The 27,362-nt window shown below is 32.1% G+C and overlaps 1 protein-coding gene across 1 annotated transcript in view; it reads left to right on the top strand.

The window, feature by feature from the left end:
- Nucleotides 1–25,905, top strand: part of rst (irregular chiasm C-roughest) — a 266,079-nt gene extending 240,174 nt beyond the window's left edge. Inside the window, exon 11 of the mRNA XM_089215933.1 lies at nt 22,472–25,905. Coding sequence (XP_089072059.1) covers nt 22,472–22,900 — 429 coding nt within the window. The 3' untranslated portion in view covers nt 22,901–25,905. The remainder of the gene's footprint in view (nt 1–22,471) is intronic.
- The last annotated feature ends 1,457 nt before the right edge of the window (nt 25,906–27,362 follow it).

Genomic DNA, 27,362 nt, shown 5'->3' with positions numbered 1-27,362 from the left:
CCTTTAAGTTAGTCGCTAAACATTTTTTTTTTCTATTAGATAATATTATAATAGTATACCTAAAATATTAAAATATTATCCAAAAACTATTTTAGGAATTCGTCTGCAGAGAGATCTGATGAGATGTTATATGTACCTTGGAATTATCGGTGTAATACAAGTCATATATGATATATGAACTACATATAAATCCGGTTCAAAGTATACTTCGGTACGCCGGTGTCGCAGGATTCTAATATCCCCAAATGTTTTTACACGCGAGGATAAAATAATCATCCTAGGATAACTTTACCGGGGGTAAAATTAATCTAGTATATTTTTACCGGGATGGAGGGGTGGGGGGTAAAAATCACCTGTTGGCTGTTACACCGGCCACGTACAGCTGACGTCTATAGAAGGTGAACCAATATTTTAAATGTTCATCATCGCGCGTCTTTCTCCATTTTAAGAGTCGAATTCCGAATTCTACATTTTTTTCCTTACAAGTTTCCGCGGATCGGAAGTTAGGTAGAGGGTATAGAAGACGCATAAATTATTATTAACCATATACCTACAATAAGTAATTGTGTGCAAGTCTAGGCAGGTCGAGTTGCAGCTGCAGCATCGGATAGAGTCGATGGAGAATAGGTATATAAAATAGGTATAAAAATATTATGTATGGGGGGGGGGGGACTTGTGTTTGCGAGAACAAACGCGGTGCGACACCCAATTATGTAAGTACGTGTTGTTTTCAAAGGTCACGTTTTCGAGTATCCCTTGACATTTATCGTCATAATATATTTATAAATAATGTTATGAATTATCCCGCGATGTTACACTTACGTCATAACGTACGCTTTTATAAACAGCTAGTACTACACATATTTTTATAATATTATCGTTTTAGGTTATTCGGTGTCCACTAAAATACAAAAATAATATGTTATAACTTATAAGCTATCGAATTGCATTTATTGTACTCGTCCCGCAGACATTATGGATAAAATGTATTATCTTTATTAACCATGAGAATGATATTTTTGTGTTCGAGACTGCAGTAGCAGTTTTCATAAGACTTAAGTGGATGGTGGGAGGTGGTTAGATTAAGGAGGTGAGGTCGAGCTTAGTACCACGAAACAAAAAAAAATACGCAACAAAAACTGATTTATTCTTCTTGCAGAAGTCCATCCGAACGTAAATACCTTTTTATTAATATGTTTTAAGACTTTAATAATATTTTCTGACCCTCGCGAATACCTCCACTGATTCGAGACCTTCAAAAATAATACGTGCGAATTATTATTTGTTTCCTTTACGCTATTATAGAATTATACTATTAAATCAACTACTTTCCTAAGTTGATCAAAATCTGAAAGTCCGAACAAAATAATATAACGTTCATGCCGTCCAGGCTGCAAACCGATCGACAGAAATCTGTAGGAATAAATGCGATTAGATTATCGCTACAGTCATTAATAAATTTTCTCGTTTCGAGCGACGGGCAAGAACCACTTGGATCATGGATAATCCTGGTTAAGTAATCAACATTTTTCGGCAAAAATAGCGAAGGACTTTGTCGATATCATTTTTATTTTTTTCGATATCACTATACAAATAATACGTAATAACTAATAATGAATTATGACATGGTTTTATAATCCGTTATTTCCATATATTTTTCAAGCTCAAATAACTTGTTAATGTCGATCAAAATTTTAAAATGTTACGCTACCTGCAAATTTATACATTTTTATGGTCGATAGATACCTATGGCTGAATCCTTATTGAATTTTTCCTACGCAAAACCATAACGTCCATAACTATAATTATTGCAACTGTACTTACACGAAACCACTTGTTGTTTAAACATAATTAAATAATCATTTTTTTTTTTTTTTTAAACATCTTAAATTATGACTTCTTAAAATACATCAAATGGAGGCCTTTTCATTAATATCCGATAAGTTTGTGTTGGTAAATTAGGTATGATTTTGATTTTAAAAAAGTCGCGTCGGTAAGCGCACAGGGTTAGTGGCAGCTGCTGCCACGGTGAGAGACGTGATATAATAATAATGATATTATTATTATAAAATAATTTATTACTATGTGATTCGAACCACTCTTGGAGTTTTGATTAAAGATTTCATAATTCATAACACTAAAGCAACACATATAGTCGCGTCAGGATTACCACAGGATGTGACGGCAGAGGAAACCGATCGTTTTCGGCAACCGTAGTATGTTAGCTACCAAAGTAAACATAATTAGAAACAAGGAAAACATGAAAATTTGCAATGAAACGTAAAGATAATATATTATACAGTATTAAGAGTGGTTAAGACATAATATCCTTTTGGGAAAATGTCTTCGAGTGACAACTGATTTGTAAGTAATAATATAATTTGTAAAATGCAGACACAATTGATTTTTATATCCGAATTATTATAATGTAGGTAGTTTATAATATTTTTTTAATTTTAGGTAGTAATTATTGAGCACCTGCCATTTTACAAAATATATAATATTAAAATGTGCCTTAAGTCTAATGACAAAATGACAAAATAGTTATAACTTTAGGGTAACATATTATGTATACGCATAAAAATAGATTATATTATAAATTTCGCATTTTTTTTGGACTCAAATTGGGTTATATGGTGCACAGGGTTGACCATGGAGCTTCTCTACTATGTTTTTTTTTTATTCACTCCAACTATTATATTTTACTGACGGAAGTATGGCATACCTAAACTAATGCTCGGGATGGTTTTAATTAAAATATTGTTGTACATTATTATATCTTAGTATTGTATTTTAAAATTTTTAATATCAAAAATATTTTTGACTGAATGTATAGAATGTAGTTGGGACAAATCTCGAAAAATTAGGTGAATGTAAATTCACCTTCATTTACATGTTACATGATTTCATATTTTATATAAATATGTTTGTAATACGATAAAGCTAAATTACTATAATTTGACAAGAAAAATTAACTGGATACACCATTTAAAACATCTAAAGATATAATTGACAAGAAATCTTAACATAATGAAAATGCTAAGCTACACCACATATGGAGGTGACGAAACCACTCTCACAAAAGTACATAGACATTTCTTTAGAGCTAAAATGAACTATGGTGCAACAATCCACCATTCAACCAAACCAAATCACCAAAAAATAGTAGATGTTGCCAACAATTCAAACATAAGACTTGCCTCAGGAGCTTTCCGTTCAAGCCCCATTGAAAGCATCCGAAATCTGGTATTCAAACCACCCCTGGAACTTAAAAAAATAAAGAAACCATTACTGTACGTAGCAAGCTTTGCCAAAAACCCAGACAACTCAACAAACAATCACATAGACGATTTCACAGAGTACCTCAAAGAATATAAAATAGATCTAAGTTCACTTATCAAAGTCTTATCATACATTTTCCCTTCGTAGAACACCAACTTTGACATCAATTTCGAGCTAACAAAATTAAAGAAAGAAATCATTATAACAATAACATAATATGATAACCATCTGAACGAAATTCTACAAAAACGACAACCTTAATTACACAGACGCCTTCAAATCAGAAGAAGGGGTAGGAGTTATAAACGAAAACCTCACCTCCACATTTAAACTCCCCGAAAGCTATTCAATCTACACCTCAGAAGCCATAGCAATCCTAAAAGCAGTGGAACTCATACTCGATCATGAGAATTTCCTTTAAAACAATATAATACTTTCAGTTTCTCTAAGCATGCTAGAAACCCTAAAAAACAAAACAAACACAACATACATGGCAAAGTCCATTCAAGAAAAAATAATCTGGATCCCTCGGCACAGTAATGTTGAAGGTAACGAAAAAGCAAACGAAAATTCCAAGCATGCAACAAAATCATCAGACGTCCAAAAGCTATACATTATAAATTTATAAAATAATATGCAGATTTAAAAAACCAAATCAAGGAACCCACACTTCTTATATAGCACACGCACTGCTTAATCAGAACACCAAACTAAGAAGAATAAAAAACACAATCTTCAGCTGACCTAATTTTCCCCCGAATAGAAGGGATAAGGCAATCATAAACAAACTCCGAATCGGCCATACCCGTCTTACACATTGATACATCATGAAAAAGGGAGAAAACCACTGTGCATTTCTAGTGTAACTGAACTATCAGTCTGACACATAATCACAGAATGTCACCAATTTACGGATGAACGAAGAAATTCAAACATACCCATCACGTTGGATGCAGCTTTCGGCACGAATTCTCAAATTCTTAAAAAAAAACAGGAATCTGTATAAATAGAATCTAAAAAAAAATTGTGTATACAAATTGTGACTAATGGCTTTTTCTGCTGATGTAAATTTTGTTCAATAGAAAAAAAAAATTACTATAACGAAACTTTATATTCATCGTTTAGAAACGGGGAGGGGCAGAAGTTTCCCTCGAGTCTGAGTGTTGAATAAAAATGCACTTGGATTGCAGCTTTTGAATCCTCTATACTTAATTTTTCCCAACTCGAGTTCAGCAGAGCATTACTGTTACAACAATAAAGAATGTAAAGTTTAAAAAACAATACCAAATTAAATCGCATGGGTAAAGAGATTAAAAAAAACGGCACGATTGACTTGAGGAATTAGCCGCCAATCGAAGAGGCACTTATTTACGCGTCTTATAGATGTAAATTAACAATACAGTGGCATATATAAGTATACATATTTATATATATATATTATATATATGTGTGTGTATAGTGGTCGTAGGATGTACTATGTTATTTATCCTATACCAAATATATATTTAAGTATATATCCAATACACCTAACTGGAAATTAATTACACATGGATATAGTACTTAAAAACAAATTTATACATATTTATGCGTAGGTATATGTTTGCCGTGTTGTAAAATAATAACAATATATTTACGGTGAATAATAATTTTCTGATAGGTACCGTAAACAATAATACTACCTATGCACGATACGATATAAATCTATAAATAATATTATATTTTGGTTGCGGGTAATACGCACGCGCACAGCAAAGGATAAATGGCCCGAACGGATTCCAATTTCCGAGCCCGAATATTAATTGCGAAATTGCATTATTTACGGAAGAATTACACGCTCCCCTGCTCGCCACCACCCATTTCGTTGAGATATATTAAATAACGGCCATAAAATATATTATATAGGAACACTACAGGGACGTACACGGAGGAGTTGAATGTTTTTTTGGTCGATCGAATCGATTATATTAGCTATTATGAAACTGCAGTCATTTCCGCTTGGCTAATCGGTGTACATGTCTGCGGGAGTTGAAAGGTACCCATATGAAATAACTGCGTCTTATCGTCTTTAATCAGTCGGGTATCTGGTATTCTATTTTTATACCTTTTTTTTTCCTGTTAAAACCGACAGCAGAGGAGGCTCTGTGTGAACAATACTAGTAGCTCCAATATTTGTATACGCACCTACGCTATGACCAAATGAAGACAACAAACCATATTATAGCTCATGCGTGATTCAACTAGATATTTTATATAGATCCACGCGATATTTCTGTTCAGTGTGACAAATAATATTTCACTAGTTAGGCTAGTTGAAAGTTGTGAAGATAAAATGTCTGCGATGTGTTATGAACTGAAATAAGGTCGATGTCGTTTACTTTATCGATGACGGATATCACAATTTTTTCGGCGCCACTTGAACAAAACGTAAAGTATTTCGTCCCTGTCACAAGTGCAGTAAGGTACCTATTATATATATCCGTCAGCAAAAATGCAGTTGTGGCCAGTGGCGTATTTAACTTAGTTGTATAGGGGGGGGGGATAATATTATCATACACAAACTTAAATCCTATTTATTTTTATTTTTGTTTTTGATAACATTTTTCTAGCAGAAATAATGATTAATATTCAATTTCAAAGAAATTTCTGGTAGCATATTATATTTAATCTTACTAGTACTTTTTCTAAATAAAAACGAATAATTATTCAATTCACAACCCCCCCCCCCCCCTCAAAGACGTGCCTGGTTGTGACTTACGAAACATGAACTCAAAACTATAAGTATAGACCTATTTTACGTGTCACATTAAACATAAGTCTTGTTGAGTTTATTTTTTACTAAAATCCGTAACTTCCGTAACTATAATAAATAGGTAGGTTATAGGTATTTGTAATAATTTTGTATTTTTAATCTAGCTATATTGTAGGTAATAGCAGATAGCATGCTGTTGTATACCTATAATACTGCCTATTGAATAATTAAAAAAAACCAATCAATTGGATATCACTTGTGGAAAAAGTATAGGTAATCCTCTAATATGTTTGAGTAGGTAGGTACCACACCTCCGTGAAGTGGAATTCGGTAATATAACTAATATAATAGAGTTTTGAATACTTGAAAAAATAAAAATTATATTACATTCGTGAAGCAATGCATTGTACGCGTTTAAACGCATTTTCCAAGAGCGTCTATACATGAATGTCTGCACATGTGTAGATACGTATATAATATACCTATATACAGATGAGCATAATACGTTTCGAAATGTTCGGCGTATAACGATTATGTATATGCGCACTCGACGATGGTGTATATAGTATATACCTAAGTACACATTATATTATATATATATATTGTCCTAATATATATATATATATATATATATATATATATATACATACGCAAACACACACACACACGTGACGTTCCGGTTAAACGGTTCATATGTCGCGGACGTGCAATCACACGCTTTACGTGACGGTTGTGTGAGAAGACTGTTATAAATTATTATAATGCGAAATCGTATATAGATAGGTTGTATGTATAGAAATACATAACAAAACAAGCATACCGCGTTTACGAAGCGTGGGCGTGTGCACGTGTGTGTGAGTGGGTTTGCTCCAGTGCCATTTTTTTTCTTATTTATAAAACAATTTTTTTTTTTAAACGGTTAGATGATATTTTATTTTTTTGGAAAATTCTTAATAATATATAGCACTTTTGTTCGTGTTCAGAACCAAAAAATTTATTTTTTTCACTTTAATGTTAGTATAGGTATGGTAAGAATCTAAATATCATTCTTAACATATAGCAATGATATACTGCAGATATGATATAATTAATTGATGATTCGGTTTAAGACATACTATACTCAATACTGCATTAGGGCATAAAACTAGTCAGGCCCGTGTGCAGGATTGAATAATGGGGGGGGGGGGGTGTTTTGTAAAACAAAAAATGTATAATATAGATACATCAATAATTAGCAAATAGTATTATGACATATTTATATTTATTATTAATTTTGTAAGTTCCTATATATTAAAAGTTATAACCTACATTACCATAAAATATTACATAGGTATGTAGGTAATAGATCAAAAATGAATAATACGATTTTTTTTGTGGGGAGGTTGAGCCCCCAGACCCTCCAAAAGTTGATTTAGATACCTGATCTTAACACATACATTTGAATTTCATTTTCATTAACTTATACTTACGATTTGTATGGATATAAACAATCGATTCCAATTAACGCGTATTTATAAATATAATTGTATGATAAATATAATAAAATTATTATTTTATATATTATATGTATATAATATAATTTATACATAATAAAATTGAAGCCTCGAAAACAGAACCATTACAGGCTTGTATTACATACTTAATTCTGTGTTTGATTAAACTTGGATAGCCGCATTTATGGCCTGTTTTTGGTGGGCAATAAGTCATTAACATTATTGTTAATGAATCATCAAATAAAAAATAAAATCCTTATATTACAATTTAACTAATGTATTATATTTGATACCAAAAACGGGCATTTCAGAATAAAAATTAATATTTCTTATGCAAATACATACATAATAATTACAAATGAATAAGATGAATAATGTGTACAAAGTTTAATAGAAAATATTTTTTAATATTTTGGTCATAAATGATAATGATATCAAATTACATAGGTAATTAGATAAATTAAAATAACTTTGTAAATCTTAATCATTGGTTTGTATATTATTCTGAACTGAATAAAAAAAAATGGTCATCTATAAACTTTAAACTATTTTTTAACTCTATTTTATCTTCACCACAACATTGTTTTCCTGAAAACAAAAAACAAAAATTCGTACATTTTAAGTTCATCCATTATGAGTTTGTTTGTTTTGTGTTTCGTTTCTTCCTATACACTTTATTCTTTGTTTATCTCATACGAATGTAAAAAATCATTATCAAAAATCACAATATTGCACGATTCGACGAATTTCTTATCATGCATTTGTAAACTTATTATGTCAATCACAAGTCAATTAAAGTTGGCCTAACCCACTAGTGCCTTCTACGCCTACGCAAGAACAAAAAATATAGACAGTAGATTTAATCGCCAATCCGAACCGTCACTTGTTTAGAGCACCTACGTGACGCTCGCATGTATAATATTGTCTCGGTCTTATATGAACGTATGCTATATTAATATAATTCCACCATAGATTGCATGCACATATGTGCATTCAATCGTATCTATATTTTGTGGTTTTAGGTTTTAATTTACAATAAATTTATCGATCATCAATTTCAAAGGCGAGAATAGTTTTTATGTTCTCACTCAATTTATTATTTTTATTATTTAGTTTTAAAGCATGTTATAATATAGTTAATACAAAATATATAAATTTAAATACTCCCGTAACCCACTTCAAATTCAAAACAGTAAACATTTTAAAAAAAAATCCCCCCAACTAGAGAACACAGTTTAATTCTGACCTTATTATTAATATATATGTACATATTTTTTTTTTGGATTTGGTAATACGTATAACTGGTGAATTCAATGTTACATATTGCAGGATATGAACATCACAAAATTGATTCAGTTGAACTTAGGTACATTTTTTATGATTTCGTTGAATTGCTGTAAGTCTGAGACCAACACTAGTGAGTGGGCATCACAAACTCTTGAGCCAGGTTCAGGCTAATAATAATAAAACGCGATAGTATTGTTGTACAACGATGCTTTTGAATTCCGGAGGGCGAGGAACGGCTAAAATTATTTTTTCATAATTTTTTATGCATTATAAGTGAATACTCAACAATATGATTCATGGAAATTGGTAAGGGTTTTTCCACTGATCACCCTTTCCACCAGAAATAAACGTATATACACTATATACAACCCATTGGTTTCGAGGGTTTACCCAGACATGAAGTTGTATAAAATATTCAAAGGGCGATCGCAAAACGTGTGTTTACCGCGTTTGGTATTATAATATTATCATATTATTCATTGGATCGATGGCCATGATCGATTAACTATGTACCTACGACCGAACTGGTCTCGTTGCGTGTATGTTACAAGTACAAACTAGGTTATAGGTACATTTTCGGCGATGTGATTCGTTTAGAGACAATTAATAATCGTTTTCTTGATAATTCAGAATATTTTTGCTTTACACGATGATTTAAAGTCATCACTGTGTACAATAACATTTTTAAATAAAAAATTTTAATTTATGTTTCTATTTGGTAATTATTATTTGTTTTGTTTTGTTTTCCTGAACGAAAGCATTTATGATTCAGAAAATGTACGCCGTAGTTCGAAAACATTAAAAAGTGTTTGAAAAAATTATAAAAAAAAAAAAATTGTTTAATATAAAAAGTATATTATTTTTTCAAAAACCGTTATTTCGTCATGGTTTAAAAATAAGTGAAAAAAATTATACTTACAAAAACACTAATACTGTTCGAGAAAATGTGTACTAACTTATAATAATAAACTACCGTGTGCAAAGAACGTTTTAATATATTGTTCGCATGTGACTAAAAAATTTGAGTATATAGACTGGAGGTTTCTATTACTATTATAAACACAAACCCACACGTGACATTCGATTGATTACTAACTCTGAAAACGTCGTGTCAGCGGGTCCCTTTCAACATAGAAAACAAAAACCTAAATCAAAAAAGGTTAATTATACTACGCCAACTCGATTGACACACACACACACAAACACATATATATATATATACATATTAATTAAATTTCTAATTTTAGGAATTTTCGAATACTTGAGTGTTCCACCCAATATAAGAAGTGCGTGGAATTCCAATTTTTTTTTAAAGAAAATCGCCCTTTTTCACTTTTAATTGTCAGATGGTTCTATATTTTTATGTCGTTTGTCGTATACCTTGTTTTTCGGATAGTACCTACACTCAATAATAAATATCAATATACAGATGACATATGATACGGCACAGGACTTACGCGTACTCCTATGAAAGAAATGCATAATTAAGGGGAAAATTAGAGACAATCATGATTATTATTATTATCATTAAAATAATAATGTCATGTACCTATAGTGTGTTCTATAAAAATTAGATAGGTATACTGCACTAGCACTAGTATTCGAATGTTATTACACTATATCACATTGTAACCTAGGAAATATCAGTTAAATAATTTTCTAGTTTCGTCAAATATATGTACATTTTGTACCGGTTTAATGAATGTTTAAAAAAAATTGTAAAAAGTGTCCCCCCCCCCCCCTGTTGAACAAGAAAATTATTGTCATATAATATGATATAATAATATGATGAATCATCCTGTATAATATACTGCTATAATACGGGTCGACGCGATACGTGCTGCATCTCGTCTATTGTCTGGTTAGGGGACGAGTGCAATGTTGCAGTATAATAATAATTTCTTTTATGGTCGAAATAATTATATAATAACGTGTTTTTTAATTTTTTCTTCCCCGTTCCCCGGCTGATAGAATGTTGCTGTTTATTCATTAATTGTTGTTGTAATTCAATTTCGTTGTTTTTTTTCTCTTTAATTCTGGGGAAGAAAAGGCTCGTCGCCTTCAAGCAGAATTTACTATTACGAATTTAATGCATTCGCGTGTTTCGTCAGCTACTACTCTGCACTGCAGCAGAAATGGATCTAGTTCGATCAGAGTTTGTTTTAAACACCACGGAACCAATAAACTACATTTCACGATTTTTTCTTATGTTTCGATGCCTGTCGTCCATATACCTGTAGGACGTATACATGCAGTGTTAACAAAAAATATGTTAATTACCGACAAAAGTTTTATTTATTTCATTGTTTACATATCAATTAAACATTAAACGATAAACTTAAAATAAAAACAATGTTTAAATTGATCAAACTTTTTTTACTGTAATTTGCACGTTTTCGCATATTATTTTGCCAATTTACTGCTGTGCATAATAATATAAATAGTATTTTAGGTACTTAATATAAATTAAACCGAGATTTAACGGCCGTGGTCGATTTCTCGATTTATTATATTTTTGCAGTATTTTTTTAAAAGATTATACTCCGTCTTAAAGCGAATAACGTTTTTTAGGCTCAGATATTGTTTACGTATAAAATACTTAAGTAAAATGCATCGCAATATCTCTTGATAAAAAAAAAAAAAAAAAAACGTCAAAGAGCTATAATGTAGTATACTTTAATAAGTTATCATATTTTTATTTAATCAATCTCTAAAAAAATATTCAATACACTTTAAATGAACTAATCACTTATAAACTTATAACTTATATTAAGGATAATTTATATGTCCCTTCTTGTTTTACTTTTAAAACTTTTTTTTCAATACTCATTTTTTTTTCTTATCTACCGTGTTTCCTTGAATATTAATTTTAAAATGTTTAGGTTTTTTGTTTTTGAGGAAAGTTAAATACATAAACTCGTACATGTGTTGATAACACATTTTAGAAAAATAGTAAGATAAACGCATTATAAATCTGAAAACCTGAAAAGAATGTGAACAACATGTACTCGAGTATCTAACCTACCTACCTAGTACCTAATAAGTTATATATATATGGACAAAAATTATTTGATTACCTATTATAATATATAACATTTTAAAATCGTATATATATAGCATAATATATATATAGATACAAAAACACTCGCTATGTTGAAACTCGTGGGGCATAGAATAGAGATGATAAAATTTCAGAAAGTTCGAGGTATTGAGTTTTATTGTAACTTGGTAATAATTATTTCAAGAACATTTTGCAATGAGTGGCATTACGAAAAATTCGAGATATTGACGTTCGGCATATTGAGGATATACGCTGTAATGTGTTAGTGAGTCAAAGATGAACATTGATTATAATTTTATGTATATTGTGAGTAATAAACATGTTCATATTTTACACCAGGGTTTGAAATCAACAACAACAACAAAATATTATAGAACTATTATTCTGCTAGAATTTCAATTCTTTTTTAAATTTTTTAACCTTTTTGTATATTATAAAAATTATAAGATAAAATTTTGTTCCGCGAGTTCAAACACGAACAATCACATGATGTTTGTTATTTTTTTCGGCTCCGAAGTTGATCTCATTTTCCGGTGCGTATAATAGAATTTATTTACAATATACATTATATATTAATATTATGTAGGTATGTATTATACGTACACATATGTGTAGGTCGAGCGATACGAACGTTGTATGTGGGTGGCGGTGACATGTGAAGTATCGTATGATATCCAATCGCTCCGTAAAATATACTTCAGAAAAACTGTTTTTTTTTTTACTTTCTCCCCCGCAACGATTTTGTCACGCTCACGCCAGTAAAACGATTTCTTTTTTGTCGTCACTGTTGGTCGTTGTTTTTGTTTCGTTTTCGCACAAAACTTACTAAAAATCTGAAGCTCAAAAACAATTTTCAAAGAGGATAGGTAACAGGTAGCACAAATATTGAAGAATTCACAACATCCAATAAAAAAAAAAATAAAATAAAAAAATGACACCATAAATAGCAGTATACCTACATCATGATGATGTCTGTGACATTTTCCATTATAATGTCACTGGGATGGCTATTATATTTTTATAGCATATATAGGTCTTATCGACTCACCTGTAACAATATTGACGAGGCTTGAGAAGGCGTTAACTAGTCAAATGTAGGTAGGTTTTTGTTAAGTAATTATAGTTCGGTATAGGAACCCAAGTAAATTTCAATGAATTATTCACCGCAATATACTATTACAGGCGTTCAATTTTTTCCAACTACAGTAATATATTTTCATAACATAAATGATGAGATGTGAGACAACGACGGTAAGAAAAAATAACGATAAAACATTTAAGGGAAACGCGTCAATTCATAAATAACAGTCGAGTATAGCAATATTTCAAAGTTAAAGGGCTATAAAAATTTGCTTCGAGATACCTAACTCGAATTCATCTAAATTGCTTTCTTGGGGAGGGAAAAAAATTCGAGTTGTCAAGCTTTTGAGGTTCGAGGATCGAGTTATCGCGACTCTACTGTATTATTGTAATTATTTTTGTATTCTGTCCTCGTGTATTAATAATAATCGTTAACAATATAAGTACTATAATTATTTTGAATTATTTACTAGCTTTCGACCAAAAATTATTACTGCTCAACAATATTAATCGAATGTACATTCAAAATAAGGATATAGGTATTAAATATTAACTATGGTTCAGTGATACAATAATCATGAGACATAATTTATAATACTACTAAACTAACTAATAAATAATAAATTCTCATAGATTGAACATTATATTATTTATACAAAATGCTTAATACTATAAAAATAATAGTTAGATATGTAGTAAATAGGGATTTAGTTATTAGTATGATGAACGATTTTACATGAAGATTATATAGGTGTGGAATTGGTATCTTTAGTAATATAAATGTTTTTAGAACAGAAGAGAAAGAATAAAGGGAAATCAGTAGAATGGTGATTGAATTTAAAATTTTAATTTTAACGTATAAACTATATTTTCTTAAATTTTCATTTGATGAGACTTCTGCATAATTGACAATTATTATTGTTTCGTTTTGGTCAGGATACGTGAGCTCCTGGAACATTGCAGGTAGTCGAAACTTAGGGAACCGTTACTATACTATATACTACTGTAAGTGTTACACTAACCCGAAAGTTTCGTCACGAGATATTATATAAGTAAAAAAATATAATGTCCGAGTATGCGACCAACTCTTAGGTTGAGTGATAGCGAACCAGAATACCATCGCGGGCGCAGAGTATATACATATAATGCATAGGAATTATTACAAATTGTATAATGTTCAACACTCGAGAATATAGGCACATCCGGTCGCGTGAAAAATATAATACATAATATGTAGGTACCTAGATGACGAAATAATAATAGGTATATTATATTATATACAGCGTTGTAACTATATACATATATGTATTATACTATGGTAAGTACCTCTATACCAAAAGCGTTGTGCAACCGCGAAAAATCAATTAGGGAAAGTGATGAGGGGTAGCACCCCATCACGCCTCGAAGGTATAATATATATATATATATATATTATGTATATGCTGCATCTAAAATACGAGTTTAAGTCCATATACTATATGGTATATAATACAATATTGTAACACATCGCTACGTACGGAGTGCTCTCGTGCGGTGTTGGCGTTTATTACAAAACGATTTCCTTGGTCTCATTATTATTATTATTATAGTGGCAATGATGTATACGGTTATTATAAATGTGCGACGCGTTCGCTTGCCATTTTACCAACGTTTTTTTTTTTTTTTGCAGCAAGTAGGTGGTACACACGTGGATTGCGGTTCTGAAAGACGAACAATGAACGCACTTATTGTTAGTTGCAGCATTATACTATATCATAATAATGTAATACAATATAGCTGTGAATTGAATGCAGTAACAAAACCATAAAACCTTTAAAAAATGCATCTTTTAATGCAGTTTTTATAATATAATCGTATTCGCACCTACATAATCGTATTTATTTATGTAGATTTTCGAAAATAGTAAAAAAAACACAGTTTGTCAAAAACATGTGTGCAAACGTGTTCTATAACAATCTTTGGTGGAAATCGCTAAACCTTTTAAACGTCACTGTAAAATGGAATAAAAATTGAAAAAAATTGATTTATACCTAGGCAGCAGAGACCGATCACTTACTATAATCTTATGCCTTATGTAAAAATATGCGAAATTAAAGTCTTGACATTTAATGCATTATTGCAGAAGCTGTGAACTCTTACAACGATACAGAAAAAATACTCTTCTTCTGCATAACATATACATATCTAATGCAGCTCATCTAACAGCTCATTACGGACGTTGTATTATAACACACCTATGCAATATTATACATACTTAATGAAACTATATATTATTATGACCCACTTGAGTTTTTAATCGTTTTCCAGTTTTTAATCGTTTGAAATCCATTCCGTCTCTCTCTCTTTCTCTCACCCCCTCATCACCGGCACCCACACACACGTCTGTCACAAATACGCGATCACCCGCGATTTCCAAACGGTGCATTCGTTGTTAATAACGTATACGGCATACCTATTGTGTTGAATAATAACCTATAAGTGGCAAAATACATATATTATAGTATTATATATCATATATATATACTATATAATCTGTATGCGAAGTGAATAATAGAAAACGCTTCTTTTTTTCCTTTCTGACGATAATATATAGCTAATTTTATTTTTTTCGCGCTCGTATTGCACTCATCACGGCTATATAGACGGTTTTTATTATTTTGATATTTTTTTTTTTTTTTTATCCCATCCGTTTGTCGGACCTCTAATAGTAATTTCTCCCTAATTTTGCGTTATTTAGCGACTAGGTGCCCATATTGCAGGCTATACTGTAACATTGATAAAGTTGCAACACGCCTTCGATAAGCATTTCGCGTACTATATATTAACCGATGACAACGAGTGATGCCTATACCTATTTTTAGGTTTGAAAAAAAAAACGAAGTCGCTATTCACAGTAAAATGACCGAAACCCGTGGTCAAATATATTATTATCTCGAGCAACATATTGTATTCACACTAACTGTATTGCGGGAACATTTTTGTTTTTTAAATAAATTACAATTAGGTATATTTTTTAAGGGATATCGGATATTTACCCGGGCTTTTGGGAGACTCGGCAGTTATTTTCTATCGTATTTCCGACTTTCTTGCACAAAAATAATTTATATTGTATAGTTACAACACAATATCCTACTACAATATATTATGTAGATAAACTTATAAGGAGTGAATTGGTGCAGTAAACACTGCAAATGCTATGTTAGAATGAATATTAACGTTTTTTGAAAATATTTTTTTCTTTGCATAACCACACGCCCATGCAACTTTAATTTATTACATAGTAATATTTTGAAAAATATTCATATTTTTACAGTCGGCTTCATTCCTATTGAGACATTGTCTAAATTATATGATATCGTGTTAGGTATAATACATATGATGGACGATTGTACAATATCATGTGGACAACTGCGATTTGTCATCAATGTAGGTAACATATGTATATGCATTATACACTTTGAAGTTTGAATAAAAACCCGTAAACAAGATACCGCCGATCGCGTTTTGCGGATAAACATTTTTCATATTTTTCCACACGACCGCACCGAGGAAAATGCGGTGCGCAAAACATCGTATAAATAGAAAAACCTTTCCGCTGTAACTATACACACACCCAAATACGGTCATATCGCGTTGGTATAAATCACAGCTTCGACTTCCTCACCCAATGATCACAAGGATTTGTATAACACAGCTGAGCCTAGTTATGGAAAACATCAGTTTTGTGTGGCGAGTGCTACCTAGTAAAAGCGAAGATTGTCGGTCCACGTCCTAAAATCGTATAAGATCCGGTTTCCGGTGTTCTCATTCCTTAAGCATTATGAACATTGAAACAAAATTATATCTGATTGAATTTTAGTGTCTTCCAATAATTTTCGATTCGATAAAAATATTTATTGTCATACAGAGTAGGTATATTTTGTTACAACACCAGAGCTAAAGATTTAAAGTAGAGTTACTTTATATTTACAATTAATAACAAAGGTCACTTTTAAAAAGAAAAATTTACCTTTAAGACTTGCCGACTCTAATCATTTAATGAGACGAAGTCCTGTTAAATTGACTATTTTTGAAATTTAAATCTCGCTCAGACAAATTAATTTCAAATATCTCATCGGAAGGTTACACTCTATATATACTAGACGGTGGACAATAACCTAGTTTCGTGTTCAAAGATACGCGTTGGTGCCGTGGCCACTTAAATTCTTGTTCAACTAATTAAAAATTAACTTCAACAACTATATCGTACACTTCTGTTTGTGTACGGTTCTATCTTTGGTTGGCCTCTTGTTCCGTTATTTTGTCTGTAAATTATCCAAGTTAAGTTCCTTTTTCAATTTTTTTGTTAAAAACAAAATTAAAGTAACTTTTGTTTTTCGTCTAAACATAATGAGTAAAAAACAATAAAGTTAACTTTCTCAGCCTTATATATACTTGATACTATGTCAAAAACACATCAGTTATGTACTATATAGTCAAAGTACATGATGTTTAAATAAACCAAACATTACTCTATAGCTATATATGCCAGCTATACGTATATGTATACGTATAAAACTCGATATCTCGAACTATTTTCTGTGCCATGAAATTCGGCTGTATTATTAGTATAATTAACGAATTAATCTCGTGGCATGAGAACATTCAATACGAACATCTTACCGATCGACCACAAATCAAGTACCCGTAAGACTGTGATTTTCATCACCGTCGCGTAGTCACTGAGTGTAATCCGCAGTAAATCCTATTACAGCAATAGCATTATTATTATACCTATAGGTGTATAAAACATTAAAACCCATGTAAGGGATTTAGGGAACTAAACCTATATGGCACCCGTGCCAATGGTCAGCCGTTGGATACCTTTTAACGGCACACACGAATATACTGTATTTTTGTTTCGTTGCTAAAAATCTTGCATTTAATATCACGAGTTCAAAATAATGGTGAACAATTCTCCATCATATTATCCAAGACATCGTATTTTGTTATAAATAGTAAAATTTCGAAATTGTGTAACTCACTTTCAGACTTATTATTATGTTTCGTAATTATTTTTTGTAAGAGTTGCTCATTATAAATTCCATATACGAAAGTCTATTATATTATTGCCTAAACGACGAATCTGATCAAATTAAAGCAGATAGGAAAACATAGGATGAACGAAACTACCGATATTATGATATAATCATTCTTCTGTTTTTTATAAACCGTCTTAATACCTACGCAGTTCTGATAACAGTCCAATGATTATACCATATAGTTATATTATAATATATACTCGTATATATATACATAGGAAAAAAAATTATAGGCACGTAAAAGATAATATTATTATAATGATGTGTGTATTATGCTCATGTATAATATTATATACTTTGTACGTATAGGGGAGTTCATTTGTCCCAAACAGTGGCGTGCTCACGGGGGGGGATCAGGGTGTCATATCCCCCCCCCTTTTGGATTTTTTTGCAATGATTTATTGTTTACATGAAAAAAATTTAGGTTTAAAATTCAAGATTTCGCTTGTAGATTAGATGGCGTTCCTGTATTCTTATCAATACGATATATTATCTTCAAAAATATTCCACCAATATGTTTGGTCTAAAAATAAACCTGTTATTTCAATTTTTCCCGGAATGTAGAGACAGAGCTGATTTTATTACTACTATTAGTATACCTATTAGTATTTATAACATATTTACATTGCATAATAAATTATACTAAATTAAATCTTAAATATAAATATTATTTATAAAATATAAGAAAATATATGTATAATATGTTCTACAATGATATACATGTCCGATAAATAATCAAAATGAATATCCCCTCCCATTCAAAAAAGCTGTGCACACTGCACGCCACTGGTCCCAAACAAAACGATTTAATAAAAAAAAAAGTTCATGCTTTTTTTATGTTTGTATTTTTTCGTTTAACAGCCTGAACACTCTAAAACAGTTTTCCGTGCATAGGTCCTATATTATGTCATATTATTATTATTTTATCATACTGACATTTGAAATTTTCTCAAGACTTTGACTAGATTATGAGATCCTAGTATTAGTTATAGATTATAGGTCATATTACAAACATGTCGTATAGGTTATAACCAGAAGATATCAGGCTTTTACTATATATATACTCGTAAAAAACATAATTCGTGTTCTATATTATATACATAATAGAGGCCGTAATATAATATTATATATCTGTCAATGTATTTATATTATGTGCGTGTGACTCACGTTCAAGCATAAGCGCGCATGTGTGTGTGTGTGTGTGCTTACCAGTGCGATAAAAGTTTGTCTGCTTGTCCATTTCGTTTGGCGCTGTGTGCGATTTCGTAGTTGCAGCCGGCAGAGTATCCTCCGGGGAATGGTCGCCGCCGCCTCCCCCCCCCTTCTCACACCCCCCCACGGGCAGACACAATGATTTATACACGTGACCCGATGTGTTCGTAGGTGGGCACACATATAGGCGGACTGTATAATATGTGTATGTGTGTGTATGTATTGCGACACGGGTAGGTACATTGAAACCGTCGAAACGCGCTTTTTCGTCTTAACTCCAATAGTTTGTAATCGTCTCCCGCCCATACTGAGAAAAACACCTGACTATATATACTGCATGTGTGCCTCCTATTCATAGAAACATTTGAACATTTCGCGTAGAGTGGGCTCATCACGCTGCAGGTGGAGCGATGAGGTACCGCGAGAGAGAATCATTTTGTTTATATAACCACCTGAAACGGACAAAATCGTTGTTACGGTTTTCTTCAAACTCTCTCTCTCTCTCTTTTCAGATACTTTAATATTTCTATATAATACATACACGATGTATTAATTGATTTTAAAAACATTTTACATATTATTATATTGTTCGTTAAATTTCCTACAGCAAATAAATCCGTATAGATTAAAAATTAATCAACGACATAAGACACTATATATTATGTTATAAACGTTTGTGGTACGACGGAACGATAAATTTTTATTTGATATAACAAATTTAAAATGTGGCGACTTTTAGTATAATGTTAGGGGTATAACGCTAGACTATAAAGTTAACGTTATAATCGTGCACTGCAGTCATATATATCTATCGTTAGGGTTTCGGAAAGAGCTTAGATTAGCCCACACACCCAAGTGGGGATTTTAGCTCACCCACGTCCAAAAAACCACATAATATATATATATATATTAAAACGTACGGTACCTATAAGGATTATGGGTTATTACATCCCCACGACTCATTCGGCTGTATATACACGGCATCCGATATAATTCATCACGAATCACGATATGGCGCGGCCATGCCAATTTATAGAGCTGGACACATTATCGTATTTCCAAATACTTAATAATAATAAAAGTGAGAAGTATCGTCGTATTAACCTACTGGTTTTTGAATATATCTATACCTATTATGTGCAAGGTATAATATTGATCGTACTATACGACAGCACTATTGTGTAAACGCATAAGACATCGCACAGGATCGTTTCTTCCGCCATCGTGTCTTGCAGTCCGCAATCGCATAAATATTCGTACATTATACGATTACCTATATATATTGCAAGTTTTCAACCTATACGTAGGTATACAATGTATTATATACATTTATCTGCAGCCGAATAATATTAATATTTCGTTACCTATATATTTATAATTTATTTACTTTTTTCAAATGCCGTGCGCATAAACGACGGCGTAGATAGAATAAAAAATTAAGGAAGAGATCCGTCTTCCCCTCCTACCACTCCCGCCGACGATGTCGGTTTTCAGCCGACGAAGGCGTGAGACGTAAATACGGCGGTATACCTAATGCGTCCATCCGTCCGCTGCTAAGTATAAACGTTAAGACCTTGGGTACCTACCCGCATTACATATTATTTGAAAATTTAATGGAAATTAATAATTTAACTTTTAAAATGTTTACTAACATAAATCAAAGCTCCGCGAACGCGGCCGTCCGAGAATTTTTCCGTACAAAATGTAAAACAAACATTTGTTTTTATTTTTATTTCGAGCTTAGGCATACCATAAAATTCTATAAATTAATTATGATATAGAGCGGATCTCTGATTCCGCAACAAAGAGAGAGGAGAGAAGCACAAATTTTGTACAATTATTTCGGATATACAAAAAATATTAATTAGAAAAATAGTAAGTGAATTTTGACGGAAACGCAAATGCAGCACGAGACACTATATCTGCCTGTAATTCGTATATAATTATGTCATTGATTATTAACGATAATTTAATAACGTAATCGTGATGTTTTCCGAGCTGGCCAGACTCAAAGGAGAATTAATGATGAATAATAATATGTCAAACTTGGCGGAGTAAAATAAAAATTATATTTTAATGAGTTAGAAATTTAAAGTAGTGTCAATTCAAAATATTCCGGTCGAAATAATAATAATATAACCGTAATAAATAAAAATTGTCGACTAATTATTTCAACTCGAGTCTTTAATGGGTGTTATTATGTTTATAGCTGTAATAAAGTTTGAGTTTGTTGGTTTTGGCTTCGATTTGGGGCATTCGAAAATTGAAAAATTGCTTATCAAAAATCATCTGATCTGATATGATTTCATAAACACGTTCAACGCCACAGTCGATGCGGATAGTTGACAAATATATAGTGTTCGCTTTAATGATATTCATAATTTTAACTACCTAGCGATGAGGTTTTGAAATATATAGTAGGTGATCACTGATCAGGTACTGTTTCTCGAGGAACTAAGGATAATATTATGATTGGTTTTTCCTTTTTGTTCCTGTTTATATCATGCTGGTATTTATTTTTTCCTCGAAATTACTATTCGTCGTCGATCGTCGATGATAATAATAATAATAATTAATAATAAACCCAGTTGCTTTAGAAAACTAATTTGTTTACGTTCACATTAACTCTGTTAAAATAAATCTAAATCGTTACTCGTTCCTGGCTAAAATAAAGGAAATATAGTTCCTTTCCTCGTTCCTTAATGAAGAACATTTTTACTTTTTAGATCATTTTCAAATTGTATTAGTGTACGTTTTAGTAGGTACCTATAAACATTGTTAAAATATTAGGTGCTGTTGCTTTTGAAACGTTTGATTTGTTTATTTCGCACAACAATGATTGTACATGTTCCGACATTTTTGTAAACATTGTCAATATCACCGTATATTGTCGTATTGGATTAGTTTCCAAAAAATAAGTCAACAACAATTGTCGCCATAAAAATTATTTAAATTCAAGAATATTATATAATATAATGAACGAAAAGTGGGGCAAATAAAATCGTCCATGTTTCTCTTGCGGAAAATGGATGGAATTCCATTATGTTCCTTCACACGAAAAAGGAACTATAATATAATATGTTCCCGCCGTTAAGTTCCTGAAAATTGAACAACACCCCCCCCCTTCTCTCCCTCCTCACCCCCCAACCACTGGTTGCGCCACTGCTAGACGTTATTGTTGTGATTTTAATTTGCTCTACTATTATTTTTGTTCTGCCCCTGACAGGACCGTCCGACCAGCAACAACGGTTACATAACGGCTGACCGGCTCTACGATCTGAACCCAATGCCGCCGCCACAGACGGTCATCGCGCTGTCCTCCTCATCGTCGTCGTCGTCGTCGCCCAAACCGTCGTCGGACGCGGCCGCCAGGACGTCCACTGGCGGTGACCCGGCCACGCTGCTCCAGTACTCGGCCACGTACGGTAACCCATACCTGCGGCCCACGTCGGCGCAGTGGCCCGCACAACCGACACGGCCGCCGCAGAAGTACGACGCGTACGGTCGGCCCGAACCGCCGCCGTACAGCGCGGTCGGCAAGGGCAAGCGGAAAACCACCGCGGCCGGCCACGGACCGTCGGCCACCGCCGTGCCCACCGGGCCCAACTATCACATCGGCATGGCCAAGCGGCAGACGCTGGCCACGCACGTCTGAACGGCCGCTCGAGGAGTCCGGCGCAACTAAGGCTGATGAAATAGTCGTATTATTATATTTTGTAAATGCTATCAAAACTATCGTTATAAATAATTATAATAACAATAATATCGTTACCGTACGAGATACTATGCGTATCGCGTTCGGTAACGATATTACACGGTATATTATTATTAAAACGATGGTGCGATATCGTTTGTAGTAAAAATTATATTTTATTTAGTGGTCGTTTCTCGAACTCTTCGGACTTCAAGAGTTGTTTCGAACGGTTCGAGCGCTGAAGATTGATTTTAATTTTTTTTTTATTATTATTGCTAAGTACTCTTTTACTACTATTATTATATTGTTTTAAGATTTGTTATGGTTAAATTTTTTTTTTCAAAGTTCGACATGGTTTAAACAGAGGTCTGGTAAAAAAAAAAAAAAAAAAAAAAAAAAACATTTCTTGATATCAACACTTAAAGTCCTACGCCCATCGGTCGTCCAAAATTTAATATTTTCATCACAACATAATAATATATTATTTTACGAATAATATATTGTCAATACGATAAATAAAAATAATTAAATAAATCGCAACCGACCACCTCTACGATTCGCCCCTATTAACCCCTCACCACCACCGCCCCCGCCACTGAATCGGTGTAATACTCTTCCGACGAGGTGATCAATTATTATTGTTCTACGGTTTCGTGTTCGTTTAGGACGGTTTAGGAAACGATAAGAACCGGTAAAAGATCGAAAACAAATTAAATCGTCCAACTGCAACATATTACCCGATAATCTGTGAGTAGATCTATTTATATCATGTATCGATGGGCAAGACGTAACGAACACTAAATATCTTATTAGACACCTGTTCTATGTGTTTCGCATTTCCCCCGCCCACTCTTTATCCGAATCCAACCGATATGGTGTTTGAAAATTTCGTGAAATTTAAAATTGTGAAATATTTCAGTATTATAATTATTTTTGTTTATGGATTTTTGTAGTTTTGTTCTTACGTATATAATCATATCATAACTACTTATATACCTTCATAATTTTATAATACCTACCTACTTATTAGCTTATTCGTATAAAAAAATTCAATGTCACGCTTTTGTGAAATATTTCATACTCCAAACACTATTATAATATATAGTATTATGTACATAGAACGTATTCAATTTTATAATACAATTCGGCCCTATGCGTACAGGTTTACTCTTCGTTAGGTTTTATAATATATTATAGGCAGTCGAATAAAAATAAATTTATTTTTGTTTCCACTCGGTTATCGGCGCATGCAAGGTTTTGATGAACACAATATATACTAAAACAATAATTGTTCTGAAATGTTATTCTCGGAGACACGGTTTAATAGTTTTAAAAAATGTATGCAAAATATGTGAACGAGAATATTGAAGAAAGGGCAAACACGGTACACCCATATATATATGTATAATATGTAACCTGTATTATTTGTCGGCAACGCTTCGCGAGGAGAATTAATGTAAGTCGTTTTTCAAATCGTCGAAAGTACCACTAATTTCTTTTCTTCTATGCGGTCGGAAATGGCACAATCTCATAATATTAATACCTATTATACGGCTTTTACAGTCTGTGTCATCTATATAACGACGGCCGAGAGGGATATAGTAATAAGAAATACGTCGTTATAACCAGACGTTGTGGTTTCCGGCGTCGTTGTAGACGGTATACCGACTGTTCAACATCATTATTGTAAAGCGCATTATACCAACCGATTCGTTTTACTGAGAAGCGCATTTTTATGCAAAAACATTTATATTTTCGAAATGACGAGTGTTCGATGGCTGCAGAAGAATCACCGGCCGGTATGGGTGGTTGGGCACCGCGATAAAAAGCTCAACGACCAATTTTTTTTCCTTTCAGACTTTCAATATGAATTCGCCGTGAATCGCGACAACAATAATAAAATATGAAATGTTGGCGACAAAAGCCGATTTCGAAACCCACCCCTAAGCGTAGGTAATATGACCCCCTCCCCCATCCCTCCCGTATACTGCAGGTCTCCTGTTAAAAAAAAAATTAGTTCATATAGTGGGGCTGTTTGTTTTAATACAAAATTAGAGTGAATGTTATCGAACATTTGGGTAAGAACATTTATCATCATTTCCGTGCTAAAGCACCGTCGATTTTTTTGTCATTTTGATTTTCAAGTGAGATTGATTACAGGTAAGTATGAGAAATCGTCTCAATAACGTCTCGCTTGAAAATTAAACTTTATATCGAATAAAAGCGTCCTGTTCTTATAATAATATTATGATATCTAAATAAGTTTATTGTTTTTATTTTTAATGTTTAAATGTTTGTATAAAAACCTACAATAATGTTTAAAACGTTACCTAAATATGATACAGAAATCGGTTTTTTCCTACAAAATAAAATATGACTTGCTACAATTTTAATGTTATCGTCTAAAAATAAACTCTGAGAAAAATAATTATACATCAAAATATCGCAAATTCCCCCTCCCTCCACTTTCACCCTCCGAGAGAGGCAATATATTACGAAATTTAGGTTTAGATAATGAATGCGGTTCAACCGCTTGGTAGACATATATATATATATACATCGATATTATTGTAAGTCGGCGTGTTCTCAGTAATAAAGTCAATATGATTTGAAATTCGATTTTTTGAAAACGATTTATTATATAGGTACTTATGGCCCGAGCCATAATAATATGGACTATAACAGTGAATGCCGTCAAACGGAAAAAAACTTCCTACTCTATTCGAATTTTTTTTTTTTTATATATGTATGTATTAAAATGTCCATAAAGATTATTATGATGAATAAAATAATTTTAGAACTAGTAAACCTTATGGCCTGTGGGTGGTGTGCTAATTTTCACATTTTCGCGATTCTTGTTATGACTGCTGAAGGAACGGGTTATACGCCGTATAGGTACGTCAATCGGTCATTCTATCTCGTCTGACGATCACTCTGCACGTCGACCGAGTCGTTCAATTCTCCCATATACCTACGTGTATATATATATATATATGTTACCCACCTTCGTTTACACCGAATTCGCCGCCGCTTCCACTCGCATGCCTTCCCCGCGGTGTCACCTCCCGTAAAATAATCATTTTTTTCCACCCCGTTCGACTGTGTAGGTGTAATATTATATTAATATAAAACCATAATAATACTTGCGGTGTATGGTTATCGTCGTCGTTATTTTCGAGGCGTGTTCTTCGCAGGCGAGAATCTGCAGTTCGCGTCAATATATATATATATTAAATAAAATGTTATGTCTACTATTTTGCCCAAAATTTACCGTTTAATCTTACCTATAATATTATAGTATTGTATAGTACTTACCATGTTGTATATATATATATTATATTAAATTCTGTTCGTTCTCGGGATGTATCCCTATGAGTTTCGTCATTGCGACCGTATATTTTTATGCATAGGCGGATGTCGATTTTTCGTCATGAAAGCGATGGAACACTCGACCGAGCAATTTCGCACATTTATTGAATATTATGATGTGACTTGTGAGACAATACTGTTAAAACAGTAATGATAATAATATGACGTGTCGTCCGCTCTAATGACGGCCATCGATACCAACGTTGATACGAAAACTCGCCAGTTTCGGGTGTAATCGCGTCGGCTGGTGGGTAATATTATGATTCAAGCACCCACTCACCGTCACCGCTTAACCATACCACGGTCCTAATGACGTCTCATTTACCTTCGAAATTTCGGCATTATTATTTTATTTTATTTTTATTTTTTTGTAATCCTAAAAATGTATTTATCTTTTAAGCGGCGGGCGCGCTCTGACAATATATTATATTATTTTATATAGTATTACGTGGCTGCGCCCTGTACAGGTATAAACAATACAATATTAATAAATTATTATTATTATTATTACATAAAACTATATATGTGTTACGTTATATTATATTATAAATGTATAATTTATATATGAATGTGTTAGCCTAAGATGAATATTATATTATACTATTATGTGTGTATTATTAAATGTGCATCTCTACGTGTGTAAGTGTTTATGTTCCAGACAAATATGATCTATATGTTATATTTTAAAAATAATTATGATAAGTTACGATAAATGTATTATTTAAAACGTATTATAATTATTACACTTTATATAAATATTATAAAAATTATTATATAAATTCTATTATTATTATTATCATCATTGTTTACCTATGTTTCGATAGATAAGTATAAATATATTATTATTATTATTTTGTTATTTTGATTGTTATATAACTATATAATATTTATTATAATAAAAAATATATATTAATGGGTATCGTTTTCGAAGATAAATATACGATATAAACTTATAGACGAATAGTGTACTTAGTTTTTTTTTTTATTATTATAATTGTTTTTCTTAAAAATAACTATTCAAAAATAATTATGTAAATATTATGTCATTATGATG

This window comes from Diuraphis noxia, unplaced genomic scaffold, assembly GCF_037042655.1.
Source record: "Diuraphis noxia isolate RWA-SAM2 unplaced genomic scaffold, SU_Dnox_SAM2 contig0001, whole genome shotgun sequence".
Taxonomy (NCBI): Eukaryota; Metazoa; Arthropoda; class Insecta; order Hemiptera; family Aphididae; genus Diuraphis; species Diuraphis noxia.
Note: the sequence above shows the minus strand (reverse complement) of the source record. Positions and strands in the feature narration are given on the sequence as shown.